This window comes from Enhydra lutris, unplaced genomic scaffold (assembly GCF_002288905.1).
Source record: "Enhydra lutris kenyoni isolate GAN:26980312 unplaced genomic scaffold, ASM228890v2 scaffoldscaffold4, whole genome shotgun sequence".
NCBI classification, from domain to species: Eukaryota; Metazoa; Chordata; class Mammalia; order Carnivora; family Mustelidae; genus Enhydra; species Enhydra lutris.
This window is the reverse complement of record NW_019154088.1, coordinates 16,599,077-16,612,850: the sequence shown is the minus strand read 5'-3', so window position 1 is coordinate 16,612,850 and position 13,774 is coordinate 16,599,077. Positions and strand designations below refer to the sequence as shown.

The 13,774-nt window shown below is 40.1% G+C and overlaps 1 protein-coding gene across 1 annotated transcript in view; it reads left to right on the top strand.

The window, feature by feature from the left end:
* LOC111158675 (fibrillin 1) overlaps positions 1 to 13,774 on the top strand; it is a 229,692-nt gene that overhangs the window by 194,574 nt on the left and 21,344 nt on the right. Inside the window, exons 46-53 of the mRNA XM_022520875.1 lie at positions 1,761 to 1,877; positions 2,710 to 2,838; positions 3,466 to 3,585; positions 5,983 to 6,108; positions 9,852 to 10,001; positions 10,396 to 10,461; positions 11,179 to 11,295; positions 12,936 to 13,055. Coding sequence (XP_022376583.1) covers positions 1,761 to 1,877; positions 2,710 to 2,838; positions 3,466 to 3,585; positions 5,983 to 6,108; positions 9,852 to 10,001; positions 10,396 to 10,461; positions 11,179 to 11,295; positions 12,936 to 13,055 — 945 coding nt within the window. The remainder of the gene's footprint in view (positions 1 to 1,760; positions 1,878 to 2,709; positions 2,839 to 3,465; positions 3,586 to 5,982; positions 6,109 to 9,851; positions 10,002 to 10,395; positions 10,462 to 11,178; positions 11,296 to 12,935; positions 13,056 to 13,774) is intronic.

Here is a 13,774-nt window from a genome sequence, read left to right as displayed (position 1 = left end):
TACTTTGTAAAAATACAAAAAAATTAATTTTTATTAATGTTAATAGCCTATTACTTTATGAAATCGGTGCGGGTTGGCCTTATTGGAATAGAGTGCAGCTTTTGAGTGTTTGAATATGAGCATTTTTTGAGAAGCATATATAGTTTGTACCAGATCTTTAAAGGCAAACTTATAGATCCCACAAAGGCAAACAAACTAACTAACAAACTAAAACAAAAAACAAACAAAAAAATACCCACATTTCTCTAGGAGAAAAGAGCTCAAGATTTTAAATCCCTTTCCCCTTGCTTTCAGTACTAAGCCAGGATGCAGATTTAGAATAAATACCAAATATTAATCAATCATTTTCTCTCTTTTCCTCCTTCTTTTTTCTACTTCCAAGCAACATCCAATAAGTCTTTGGGGACTTCATGAACATGATTCGGTTTCACAGCTGGAAAAAAGAAGAATCAATAGAGTAATGTTTTAAGAGCTTAGCTTTTGCTGTAATTGGGTTCCTCCATTAGGGCAACTTCTCATAAAGTTTGGCTTCTTCAGAATAGATAGCAGGTTTTCAGTTAAAGGACTGTCATCAACCCTGCTTGCTCCTGGGAAGCTTACCCATGCATAGCAATGGCACCCTGCGTAACAGTCCTTTTTCCTCTTCCATCTGGATTTTCTGGAACCCTCTACCAAGGAGGCCGTCCTACAGAAGAATTTCACTAGCTTGGCTAAAAATGAATCAAAGCAGCAGCTCTTGACTGCTGGCAGGGTGACTCATCCAAATGTGGTCTTCAGACACAGACGCACACATTGGATCCCTTTGGGGTCAGCAAAAGCTTTCTGATTTAGGATCACAGATCACTTGTCTTCATGCCCAGAATTCTAAAGGAAAGGAAATCCTAACTCTAAACACTGCATCTGGCTAACCTGAGTCGTTGTCTTTCACTCCCCAAATCTCCCTCCCCGCACCCTCGCCCTCCTCGTTCTGCCTCTCCCGCAAACCAGCATGATCAACTTTCTTTCATTTTAATTTTTTGTTTCCTCCTCAATATAACGTACACCTGCTCTATAAGAAATATGTCAGTTGCTGGGGCCCGATGCAAAGATAAAAAAGATGCCAAAACAGCTCTACAAAATAGTCAAAGAGAAAAGCCAGAGACCAATAAAAAGACAAATAATGCAAGAGTGTAGCAGAAGAGCCCAGTGCCATCACTTTGGGGTAGTTTTTAAGAGTGAGATAAGTCACCACTAGTGGGAGTAGTCATGGGTTTTTGGGGATGGACTGGAAAGAAGGAAGAGATATCGAAAATATCAGGTGAGTTAGAAACCTCATGTATTTTGTTGCTGATTTCAAGGTACTATCAGGTGACTCACTGCTTTTTGGTAAACTGGAGTGAGAATCCTAAAGGCTGAAGTTTGCCAAAGGTGGCAGCAAATCAAGACCCAGATGAGCATAGAATTTTCCATTTCCAAGTGAAAATATTTGAGAAAAGTGTCAAGGGTGTAGAATTCTAGAAGTAAATAGAGTAAAATAATTCTTGTCTAGTTCTCATGTCCTTAGCTTGCCTCCTTCAACATGCCAACCAAGGAAATGGTTTATGCCCGAGGTTTAGATCCTTGGCTCCTGCTGATGACTCATGGGGAACTGCCAATGATCAAGATGTTCTTAGCCTACTCCTGATGCACTGTGAACCCCACAATGCCCTGAAGTCCCAGATAGCCACTCACCTCGTCTTCTGTTAACAGCCATGTTCCTCTGTGCCTGTTGTTCCCACTAGACATAAATGAGTGTGAGCGAGACGCCTGTGGGAATGGAACTTGCCGCAACACAATTGGGTCCTTCAACTGCCGCTGTAACCACGGCTTCATCCTTTCCCACAACAATGACTGCATAGGTGCGTATGCAAACCGGTGGGCACTGAAGGAAGGATGTTTTATCTGCACTCTTTGCAATTAGCAGCCTGTCTGGGGTGCCAGCCAGTGTTCTTAAATATATGCCCTCGAATGCCTAACAACCGGCAAGGAGTTGTCAACTATAATGTCCTCAGTAAATGTCGAATAGAGTAACTACAGCCATGACTTTCATTAAAATGTCTCATTAGCAGCTATAAGTTTTATATGTGCCATACTGTGAATTCAGTACATTTTTAAATAAATTGAACTGACGTTTTAAAATATATAAGAGTGATTCTTTGTATAGAAATTGCATAATTCAGGAATGATGTGGACCTACTTGTCTCAGTGTTTCACTATAGCCTCTCTTAAAAGAAGTCAATTATTGAATCTATAAAATCCTCCCTATAAAACATACTGTTATTTATAAGTGAGATTAATGATCCAAATTTTATATCATGCTAGAGGCTAATTTTATATACTTCTAATTAGGAGAATACTTAGTCATACCTTCAGCTGTATTGTGTACTAGGTTTTTAGCTTTTAAAAATGAAACATAAAGGAAGATCAAGGTGAAACTCATATAAAGTTCTAATATAAATTATCAATTTCTAATTAATAGAATAGTGTCATCTTGTAGGTTTTGATAGGGGAGTAAAGCCAACTGTATTGTTACAAACTAGATCTTTACTGGAATTTTTAATGCTTGGCTGAGCCAGCAAAGGCCACTGAAATTTAGAGTAAGTATTTTTCCCTTTGAAGGTTTTGATCATTGCTGGAATTATGACATTTTCTTTGGAATATATCAAAGGATCTTTTTTTTTTTTTTGGCAGATGTTGATGAATGTGCAACTGGAAATGGGAACCTTTGCAGAAATGGCCAATGCATCAATACAGTGGGGTCCTTCCGGTGTCAGTGCAATGAAGGCTACGAGGTGGCTCCAGACGGGAGGACCTGTGTGGGTAAGTGCTTCCTCTGAAGGACCCTGCAGATAATGCTCTGAGGGTGAAAGGATCCTGCAGTCCCTATCACCGTCCTTCCTTCAGAAGTCTGGAGGGAGAAAAATCAGAGTAGAATTACACTAATCCTACCCGTAGACTCTGGTGTGTGTGTGTGTGTGTGTGTGTGTGTGTGAGAGAGAGAGAGAGAGAGAGAGAGAGAGAGAGAAAGAGACAGGACACACTTCTCCATTATGTTTTAAAATCAAGTTATTATTATTTAACAGAAAGTTAAATTGTTCCATAGCAATTGTAGTTTGCTTTCTCATATATATTTTTTTCCTTTAAAATAGCTTTGTGGAAAGCTCTTGTACAATCTTTTGGGTGTCCTCAAAAATCTGCATTTCCACTGACTTCTCACATACTTCACTTTTCTTGAAACAACTAATTTGTGATAGGTCACATAAAATGTGGTTGTTCTACCGCACACTTTTGAAAGCCGATAAAGCTTCTTTTTACGGAGTCATTAATTTTTCTCCATGGTGGTTTTATGTATTTCTTTGATTTGATTCCAGTTTTTTGAAATTTTAATTGCTTGGTGGAAATCACGCCAATGGGAACCTCTTCTTTCTTTTTCCCTTTTCTTTGCAGATATCAACGAGTGTCTTTTGGAACCTGGAAAATGTGCACCAGGCACCTGTCAAAACTTGGATGGGTCCTACAGATGCATTTGTCCACCTGGGTACAGTCTACAGAATGACAAGTGTGAAGGTAGGAGTAGGAGGACTAGCAGTGTTTAGAAGGAACCGTGTTTGTTTCTCCACTGGCATTCTCAAAGTCAGTTTTTGTGACGGTGTGCTGGCGTCTTCATTTTGGAATCCTTTATGAGAAACAAATCCAAGAGCAGAGGATCTGACTAATGTTCTTACACTCAGATGATGAGAAAAGAACATCCAATTCTCATGCTCATATCTGATGACCCTGTTTTGCTCTGTGCATATGGGTGGCCTTATGACCCTGACTCTTTTCCAATGTGCTTTTATGCAACTTGTAAAAAATCCTGGATTACATGTTTTTAAGTGCCAACAGGTTGCAACTAAAAATAGCTTCCTGATTCCAGCTAAAATCTTTAAGTGACCATATTAAAGGTTGGATGACTGTGGCTATATAATTTGTCTATGTTGTTTTTACCTATAGAGCAGTGAAAGTATATTACTATAAATAAATTCTCAGCAAATTTTATAGTACTGCATTCCTCAATACATATGTCATTGAATTAAATGAAGGACATTAATTGCCAGGACTTCATAAATAAGTAGGCTGAAAGGATTTTTAAGAAGTCACCTAGTCCATATGCCCACGTTTAAATAGGTCTGATGTAATCCATAATGAGTAAGGATTTTCTCCACTTTTAATACTATGGAGAAATTTTATTATATATCCAATTTAAATCATAGTAACTGATAATATTCTAAATGGAAACAGTTGATCAAAATTAGGCCTAAATACAAATTATTATAGGTGTTATTTTACTTTTACTAAAGATCAATTTTATTTACTCCATGAGTAATGCAAAATTTCCCTAAGATGAACAGAATGGAGATGTATAAGACAGAAAAATGACTTCTCGAATACTAAATAATGTATTTTACGAAGCCATCACCTGCAGGTTAATTTCTACCGTAAGAGAAAGAATCCTCACAACAGCAATAATAAAAACAACAACAAAAAGAAATACTTGAGCATTTTTACAAAAGTTGGCTTCTCTCTTAAGAAAAGGTTGGACGTGGGAATAGAGGGCACGTGGGAACGGAGTCATTCATTCATTGGCAGCGGCTCAGATGCATTAATACGGCACAAGCAACATGGTGCAATGATAAAGTCGTAACATAGGAGTGATGAACAGGCTGATTTTGCCCTAAACAGGAAGATAATCGCTTTGAGTTGCACATCCCGAGAATACCTATTGTGTGGTATTTACAATATTAAGTCAAGATAATGGAATTAGTTTCCTAACTTCCTCTTACTTGGACCTTGTGGAAGGGAACTCATATAACATGAATACACTTCGATGTAGCTAGAACTCTTCGCACAAATGCAAAGATAAAGTGCCCCATGATACAAGAGATACAAGTTTTGTTGCAGAAAAAAGAAAAGGTATTTCCATAAAAATAGCATGGCTCAGAATCAAGGCTTAGCTCTTTTTTATTACAAATTCCTGCTGAAAATCAGGGGGAAAGATAGATAAGTCTGTTGGAAAGAGTGGCCATACTTTTCCTGTACATAGGATGATCATGTAATTTATTGACCAAACCAAGACAGTTTTAAGGAGGGCACTATTAATAATGAGGTCAGTACAACAAGCATAAACTAGGACTCTCCTAGGAAGACCAAAGCATATGATTGCCCAAGTCATTCAAACTTCACTGTAGACCACTTTTAATCAGCCCTTATTAGGTTAAGGTATATTCTTATGCTAAAGGATACTTCATAATATGAGTATATCAAATTCCTATTAGGTATATGATCAAAGGAAAAACTGGTCTCTACGAGAAAGACATTTTTGTGTCTTGAGAAAAATTAACGTGCAAATGAGAGTTAGGAACCCTATATTCTGTGATATCTTTAGTTTACACTGCACAAGATTATTTTCATGAATATTATTATTCTTGTAAAACTCAGAGTTTTAGGGATGTAGCACAGGGTTTTGGGGAAAGCACTGCGGATGGATGGAGGGGAATAAATTTTTGTTTCAAAGGTCTAGATTTCTTACTAACTTATCGTCAGCATAATTAAAATTTCAAGCTTCTGCTTCCTATGCAGTGGGGAAGTCAGAGGCCGCAGTTTGTTTTTCTCCCAGCATAGGGTAGTAGAAAATCACTCTACCTTTTCTAATTAGCCAGGCAACTGAGTCTGGGTAAGAAACCGTTCTCATTGTATCCTTTAGAAGACATCTGCAGATTGCATTTTTACAATAAGAATTTTCAAGGTTAATTTTTAAAAAGATGTCACAGCCTAGAAGTCCACTCACAGCATAATGATACAGGAAAAAGCTTCATTATTGGAAGAGTTTTGAAACTCACTGGCACTTTGTACTTCCACACTTTGCATTTGGTATCTGATGGTGTCTCCATTGTGTTTTGACTTTGACACATGTGATTCTTTTAGATATTGATGAGTGTGTTGAAGAGCCAGAAATCTGTGCCCTGGGCACATGCAGTAACACTGAAGGCAGCTTCAAATGTCTGTGTCCAGATGGGTTCTCCTTGTCCTCCACTGGAAGAAGGTGCCAAGGTAACTGCCTTTGAAGACTTTAGACTTTCATTACTCTGTTTATTTGTTGTGGTTTCATTTTCTTAAACATGGCAAAGCTTTGCTTCTTTGTGAAAGAGAAGATGGAGAGTTTTCATTCACCCAGAGGTCTAATGATTACCATATGTCAGAAAGTTCATTTTTACTTTTAAGGTTGAAAACTCATCCATCAAGTTCTGGTTGCTTGTATAACAACTTCCCTGGGCACTTAAACCTCTCTCTCCCCCTAAGAACACAGATGCTGATAGGTCTGTCAGTGGGGGACCTGCCATGAGCCGCTGAATCCTGGAAAGCCTTGGGAAAGTTCAGTTCCATGGCCTCTGCCTCTCATGAGGTAACTTGGTATAAATGTGGGCCAAAATCTAGACTCTCAGTCAGAAAAATACAGATTAATCCATATGCTTCCAGGATAGAGTGCCCACCCCTGACATCACAAATTTTCTAAGAAAACAGGAAAATAAATTTGAACTGACCTGGACTCTTGCTGGGATATAGTCTTGTTTTCAGGACTAATACTTGTGAACTTAGAAAAGAAAAAGAAAAAGAAAAAGAAACCTGAACTTATGCCTAACACGGTATATCATATCCCAGAAACTATCTGAATTTTAGTGAACAATGCAATGGTGTGTGTCTATCCATTTATACATACTAGTTTAACGGATTTAGAAAAAAAACCCTATACAAACTCCATACATATTTCCCCCCTCTACCTCTGTGTTCTGTTGTTGTCGTTTTATTGTTCAGGGTTTTTTCTTGGTTATTTTGTTTTGTTTTGGTTCAGTTTGGTTCTGTATTACTAAATAAGAGGCAATGGATATCATTTCAGATTCCAAAAGTTGGGTTTGGGGGTCTCAACTCCGCCATCCGTAGCCTAGGGCAAGTCATTGGATCTTTTGGAAGTTCCATTTCCTCATTTTAAACAACCATAATAATACCTGCCCAACCAATCCTATTGAATAGGTAACAAAGCTTTATTAGTTTCTTCTGCATTGTTCATAGATCCCTGTTATTCTGTTGATTAACTTTGCCATCAACTGGTCTTTTTGCTACCCAATATTTAGAACTGTGAAGGGGGAGTTGAGAATTCTCTGATTAGTCAGTCTGATCTCATAGATCAGAAGCTGTCAGAAGCCCAGGCACATTTCAGGCTTGTGGGTGGGGTGACACTGGACCAAACAGATACTCTGTTAGTGTACAGACCAAGCCAGATAAATTCTAAGTTCAACTCCTTTGTCTCTGTGTGCCTTTGGCTTGGCCCAGGTTTGGAAAGAAAGCAGTGAGAAACCAGGTGTGAATCTGCCGATGTGGCAGGCCAGAGGAAACTCATAGGCTATTAATTCAATTTGCACTGGCCTGTCACAGAGCAAGCTAACGCTGCAGGAAGAATCAGCCCAGCTGTGAGCTGCCTTGCCACATGCTCAGCTCCAAGAGGCAGAGCCAGGATTGAGGAATGCAAGCAGGGAAAGTGACTTTTGTAGTTCTGATGAAATTTCAAAGGTCATTAAGGGCTCTTTGCACATGGACTCGTAAACAGGCATCCTAGTGAGTCCTAGCTCGAGTGTGTGGGCAAGCAAAGCTCTCCATCCCATTGCAAGACACCTTTGATTAATAAACCAAATTTAGAGAATCACCACAGGCAAATGTAAATCTCCCACAGGGCACAAACTTCCCTGAAGCCACGGAATTAAGAGCTGGGTTTTACTTATAAAAACAAATTAGGAGTCATGCTTCTTTTGCCCATGAAATGAGAAAATCCCACAGAACCACAGATAACGTTTTTGAGGGAACAATTGTGATAAGACTCAGGTGAACAGATCTGGGTACCTGAAGGCCACAGATGTAAATGGGCCACTCCCACTTACAAAATTCAGTAAAGGGAATTCGTCACTTAGGCTCACTGTAAACTTCATGTGTTTGAGCCTGTGTAATGTCTAGATTTTTTTTCTTTCAGGACGCGGGATGGTAGAGTAGTCCTGGAGAGACAGGGCTGGTTCATGGAACAGGGTCGATGATAAAAGGAAAAGAGAATCTATCTAGATTTAGAAGAAACATTATGAGCTGGAAGACAACAGAGACCACTGAATTTTAATATATTTGTTGAGACATTTTTGTGAATAGTCCCCAAATTATACCTTAAGACAGTTATTGATGTAAATAATAAACACAGAACATTGTATGTGACAATGAACTTGAAGAATAAAGCAAATCAAAGTGTGACCTTCGAGAAACTATAATCTGTTAAATCTTGAAACTTCTCAGCAAAGCGAATATTTGGAAGGCAGACATGCCACAGGATGCACACTGGCTTTTTTTGCACTTGACTTTCAGAAGAGTAGTTCACTGAAAGGTGACTGTTAGGTCCCAGCTATCACAGGTGTGGAAGGAGAGTAAAAACTAGCAAGAAAATGTATCTGGAAGAATTAGTTGAAAAAGGCAAACAAATTCATTTGGGGAAAAAGGCCAACTGAATTTGACTTACTAGGGCCTGGTAAATATGAGTGATGGATTGACTGGTTATTATTTTTACTTTAATTCATGAAAGTTTTTCTTCTGTGATCTTTGGCAACTCAGTTATTCTTACATTGTCTCCTTTGTCAAGAAATAAAAGCTGTGAAGTTGTCTTAGCAGAAATGCATCGGTGGCTATAATAATAGGTCATAATGTGCCACCTAGGGTTGAGAAACAGTGACAGGAGAGAGCCTACCTGGTCCTAAAGAAAGAAAGGGGAATTGTACAAAATGGGTATGAAAGCATTTCCTTAAAGCCTGCAGATTGTAGCCTCTGTGTAACTAGAGAGGAGTCCGCAGGGCTTTGGATGTCAAATTTGAGGGAAAACACTCCAGGCTTTTGGATGAGCCACCCCGTTTGCTCTATAAGAAACGGTAGAGTCCATTTCCAAAATTATGTCAAGCAGTGTTGGAGAATTTTGTAGCAACTACATCCCATCTTCCATGTTGTCACCAAAAAATAATTGATATAAAAAAAATACATTCTTTCAGAGAAAGGTTATCCTGCCTCCTATCCACCCACCTCTCTGCCCTCCTCTTTACCTTCTCTCTCTCTCTCTCTGTTGAGCTAAACCACGTTCTGTATCTTGCGTGTGTGGGCACGCATGCGTGTATAAAATCTGCAGAAGGCACCACAGGCATTTTGTAGACAGAAACTACATCAGCAGCTGCTTCGGCAAATGACCATTATTGTATTTTTGCCACTCCACAAAATTGCCACATCTTTATTTACTCTATGCCTGGGATCAGGGGTTTTATTTTGGTTTCTGGGCTTAGGGGACAGTGAATAAACAACACAATGTGATAGCACAGTAAGTACCAGAACCGTAAGGTCTACCTTAACCTAGTATGCTTGCTAAATGCTATCCAAAACACACAAACACAGCTATCAATGCAGCGGTCTTGCAAATGAATGCACTTCTGAATGTCCCCACCCTGAAGTCACTGATGATGTGATACTGTTGGATTTTGTCATTCACATCAGGTTATTTTGGAAAATTGGCTGAAATGAGAAATAAAGTGAAGCCACATAGATGTATTCGTCAGATCTTACTACAAAAGTCACCTATGACTTTAAATATCTGAGCCCAGTTTCTCTTGGAATCACTTAATGTTACAGAGTCTTCCCACTCTAAAGAAAAGGGCATACGTTTAACAGGATGTACAGTAACAATGTAGTAGGAAAGGTCTGAAGGGTCTCCTGGATTTATGCTGCAGATCTGCGAATGAGCTACTGCTATGCAAAGTTTGAAGGAGGAAAATGTTCATCGCCCAAATCCAGAAATCACTCCAAACAGGAATGCTGCTGTGCCTTGAAGGGAGAAGGTTGGGGTGATCCCTGTGAGCTGTGCCCCACTGAACCTGATGGTAGGTCCACCATCTGCATTTCTCTTTGGGCCCTTCATAGGGTGGACTGGCCATGAAATAGGAAAGATTGTATGTAGGCCTTCAGGAAATATAAGACAATTTAATTTAATTGTAAGTCTACCTAGAATATTCATTAAGATTATTTTAACTTGGGAGCTGGGCAGTTATTTTCTTCTGAAATGTGCTATGAATCAGGGGCACACTACTTGTGCCCAAGTAGTAGGCACACCAGCTCTGGGAGCCTTGTTCACTTTCCCTGGTATCAGGGCTTTTCTCGTCCAGTGTCCCGATATGCGTGGCCTGTGGCAGTCTAGCCACCACACATTGCGTGGGAAGCAGCCTGTAGCTAATCGCCATTGGTCTATCTATTAACAAGTGTTTGTCTCTACTGCAGAGGCCTTCCGCCAGATCTGTCCCTATGGAAGTGGCATCATTGTGGGGCCTGATGATTCAGCAGTTGGTAAGTGGCCTGCACTGGCTTCTCAGCATTTTGTAATATTCTTAACAAGCTTCTTTCCTGCCCTTTCTCCAGCTGTTCTTCCTTTTATTTTTTTTTTAAAGACAGATTTATTTGTTTGTTTATTTGAGAGCGAGTGCATGAGAGCAGTGAGGAAGGGGCAGAGGGAGAAGGAGAAGCTCAAGCAGACTCCCCGCTGAGCACAAAGCCCAACACGGGGCTCAGTCTCACAACCCTGAGATCATGGCCTGAGCCAAAATCGAGAGTCAGATGCTCAACCACCTGAGCCACCCATGGCCCCTCTCCCCAAACTGTTCTTATTTCTCCACATTTATCTTATAAAATAAAGCTCTACTTTTCATTTAGGTACCAATTGTATTATCGTACTGTATGGCAATATTGTATTGTAATATTAGATATTTCATTGATCAGCTGCTGAAATGATCATAGTTTACCTTTTTGTTTTTGTTTTTAAAGTACCTTGGGGGGCCTGGGTGGCTCAGTCGGTTAAGCGTCTGCCTTCAGCTCAGGTCATGATCCCAGAGTCTTGGATTGAGCCCCGTATGGGGCTCCCTGCTCAGTGTGGAGTCTGCTTCTCCTTCTCCCTCTGCTCCTCCCCACTGCTCATGCTCTCTCTCAAATAAATAAAATCGCAAAAAAGATTACTAAAAACAAAAAAAGTACCTTGTTAGTCACTGTTTTATTTCTCCTTTACAAAAGATATGGATGAGTGTAAAGAACCTGACGTCTGTAAACATGGACAGTGCATCAATACGGATGGCTCCTACCGCTGCGAGTGTCCCTTTGGCTACATTCTGGAAGGGAATGAATGTGTAGGTGAGTAATAGGTCGGTTTCTTCCATAGGGATTTTACAAGTTAGAAATTGGGCCATGGAGCATTCATACTGGGAAGTGTGAGTAGTAGGATTGGGACAAGCATGTTTTGTGCACTCATTCTGGCACCATTCATCTGCAGTACTAGTTGCACACCCCATGTCCCAGGCTTTATGGCTACAGCAGTGACCCAAGCCAATGTCCTTCTTCCTTGCATGGACCTCACAGTCTAAGACACTGGACACATCTGAAGATGTGGTGGAAAGGAGGACATTATCATGTATTTTTTTTAAACTTTTACAAAAATTAATAGTCTCATTCTCTCAATATGTAAAATACAATATTCAGATTTTATTAAATTTAGTAATGTGAAAACCTACATACACAGTGTAAACTCCTCTTGTTTTTGCTCTCTTAAAATTTCTAAGAATGGCTATGCCTGACCTTTGACCTCTTGATGCCTACCGATGCAAAATTGAATCCAAGTATTATGCCTGTTCCTCTAAAATTTCACCCACAGCTATGAGCATGAAGTGTAAGCCAGTTCTTTAGTCTCTCTAGGCCTCAGCATGTCATATTATGCAGATGGACTAATTTATTCCTAATTGCTCTGCAGCTCTAAAAATCAATAATGTTGTGACTTTTATGAACTCAAAAGAGATATCATATTCTGGACAGTGAAATGCCATTTCACAGCAGAACAAAAGCAAAGTTGTCACTGAATTCTCTTCAAGATCCTCAGTTAGTGCTCCTGTGTGCATGCTAAATGAGCCCGCTCGCCCAGTCTCTCTACCACAGCCTCTTGCCTTCACCATTTGACTCAGAACCCAATAGAACGTATAACCCCGATGATAGTCCATCACTGTTCCATGTCCTAGAGAACTAAAATGACAATGTTATTCCCCAAAAAGTTCCCTTTCCAAAAGGAAGGTCCTCTCCCCCAAGAGATGTGTCAGATTCCAGAAGGACGGGTTGGGAGGCATAGATATTTTTTAGACCTCCTTGGTAAGACTTGTTCTCTCTCCACAGTTGTTTACAGAGATCGTACCCTAAACATATTTCTTTCTAGCTTTTCTTCTGCCTAATGTAAACCATCTGGTTTCAACAGAATCAACAAGAAATCTTGAATCTTGATTTTATCCAGCGTATTAATTTTGCCTAACCTCTGGTCCCTCGTTTTGTGTAAGCTTTGTCTTCTATTTTATATCTGGCAAAAATCCATCCTGTTTAAGGCTTCTTGGAGAGTGATGTAATGTAAGGCCAGACTGGAGATATATTTCTAGCTTTATATAAGTGAAAACTTTTGACTGGGGAGAGCTTAACCCTTGGAGCATCTATTCCCGGTCGATTTAGCTCTTCATACCTAATACGGGAGGCTGGAGAAGCTCAGGGGAAGAGCAGTAGGAGGGCTGGAAGCCCAGATACTGTCACTGTTAGTGCCACTGCCACTTAGTAGGTCACATTTGACAGCTATAAATCTGCGGAGATAAGACATGGGCACTCCTTTCTTATAAAGGCAGAATGAGGATAAAGCAAGATGCCGCAGAGCAAAGTGCCCTGATAGAGTGAGAGGTATGATTTGCGTCCAAGCCTGTGTTTGTCTTCATTCATCATGTTTTGAAAACACTCTTGGTCACTTGCAGATACTGACGAATGTTCTGTGGGCAATCCTTGTGGAAATGGAACCTGCAAGAATGTGATTGGAGGTTTTGAATGCACCTGTGAGGAGGGATTTGAGCCCGGCCCAATGATGACTTGTGAAGGTAAGTCTCTTCGCAGAATAGTTGGTTACATGTCTGATCATGGAGACAGCAGTGGACTGATTAGTTTTTTTGTTTTTTTTTATTAACATATAATGTATTATTAGCCCCAGGGGTACAGGTGTGTGAATCGCCAGGATTACACACTTCAGAGTGATTACAGTTCTTGATATTAAATACCACTCAGGGCGTACAGGCTAAAGAACATCTAGGCCTAATGGGCCATACCATCATTCTCCCGGTTCATGGCACAAATCACCCTGTATAATATGCAGAGTTCTTGCTGATGTCTCCCCACTACAAGTATTTAGATACAACTCCTGTCTTGTTTGCTACCTTCTTTATTTTCCATTTTCCCCTGTTTTTCTTTCTTCCTCTCCCATGCTCCCTTTTTCTTTTTTCTTTTCTACTCATAGAAACCTCTGCACACTGACATAACCAGCAACATCCTATGGCCATCGGGGGGTAATCGCAGCAAAAGGTGTTGTCTATACTCTGTAAGCATCTGCCAGAATGCCTAGTAGGATAGTTGTATGGTGAGAAAGGAGGGAGAGGAAGGTCTGGACCAGTGGGTCTCAAAGGGTGGTCCCTGGATCAGTCACATCAGCATCACCTGGGAACTTCTTAGAAATACAGATTTTCAGGCCTCATTCCAGACCTCCTGAATCAGAAACTCAAAGAGTGGAGCACTAGCAGCCCTCCAGGTAATTCCAATACACTTC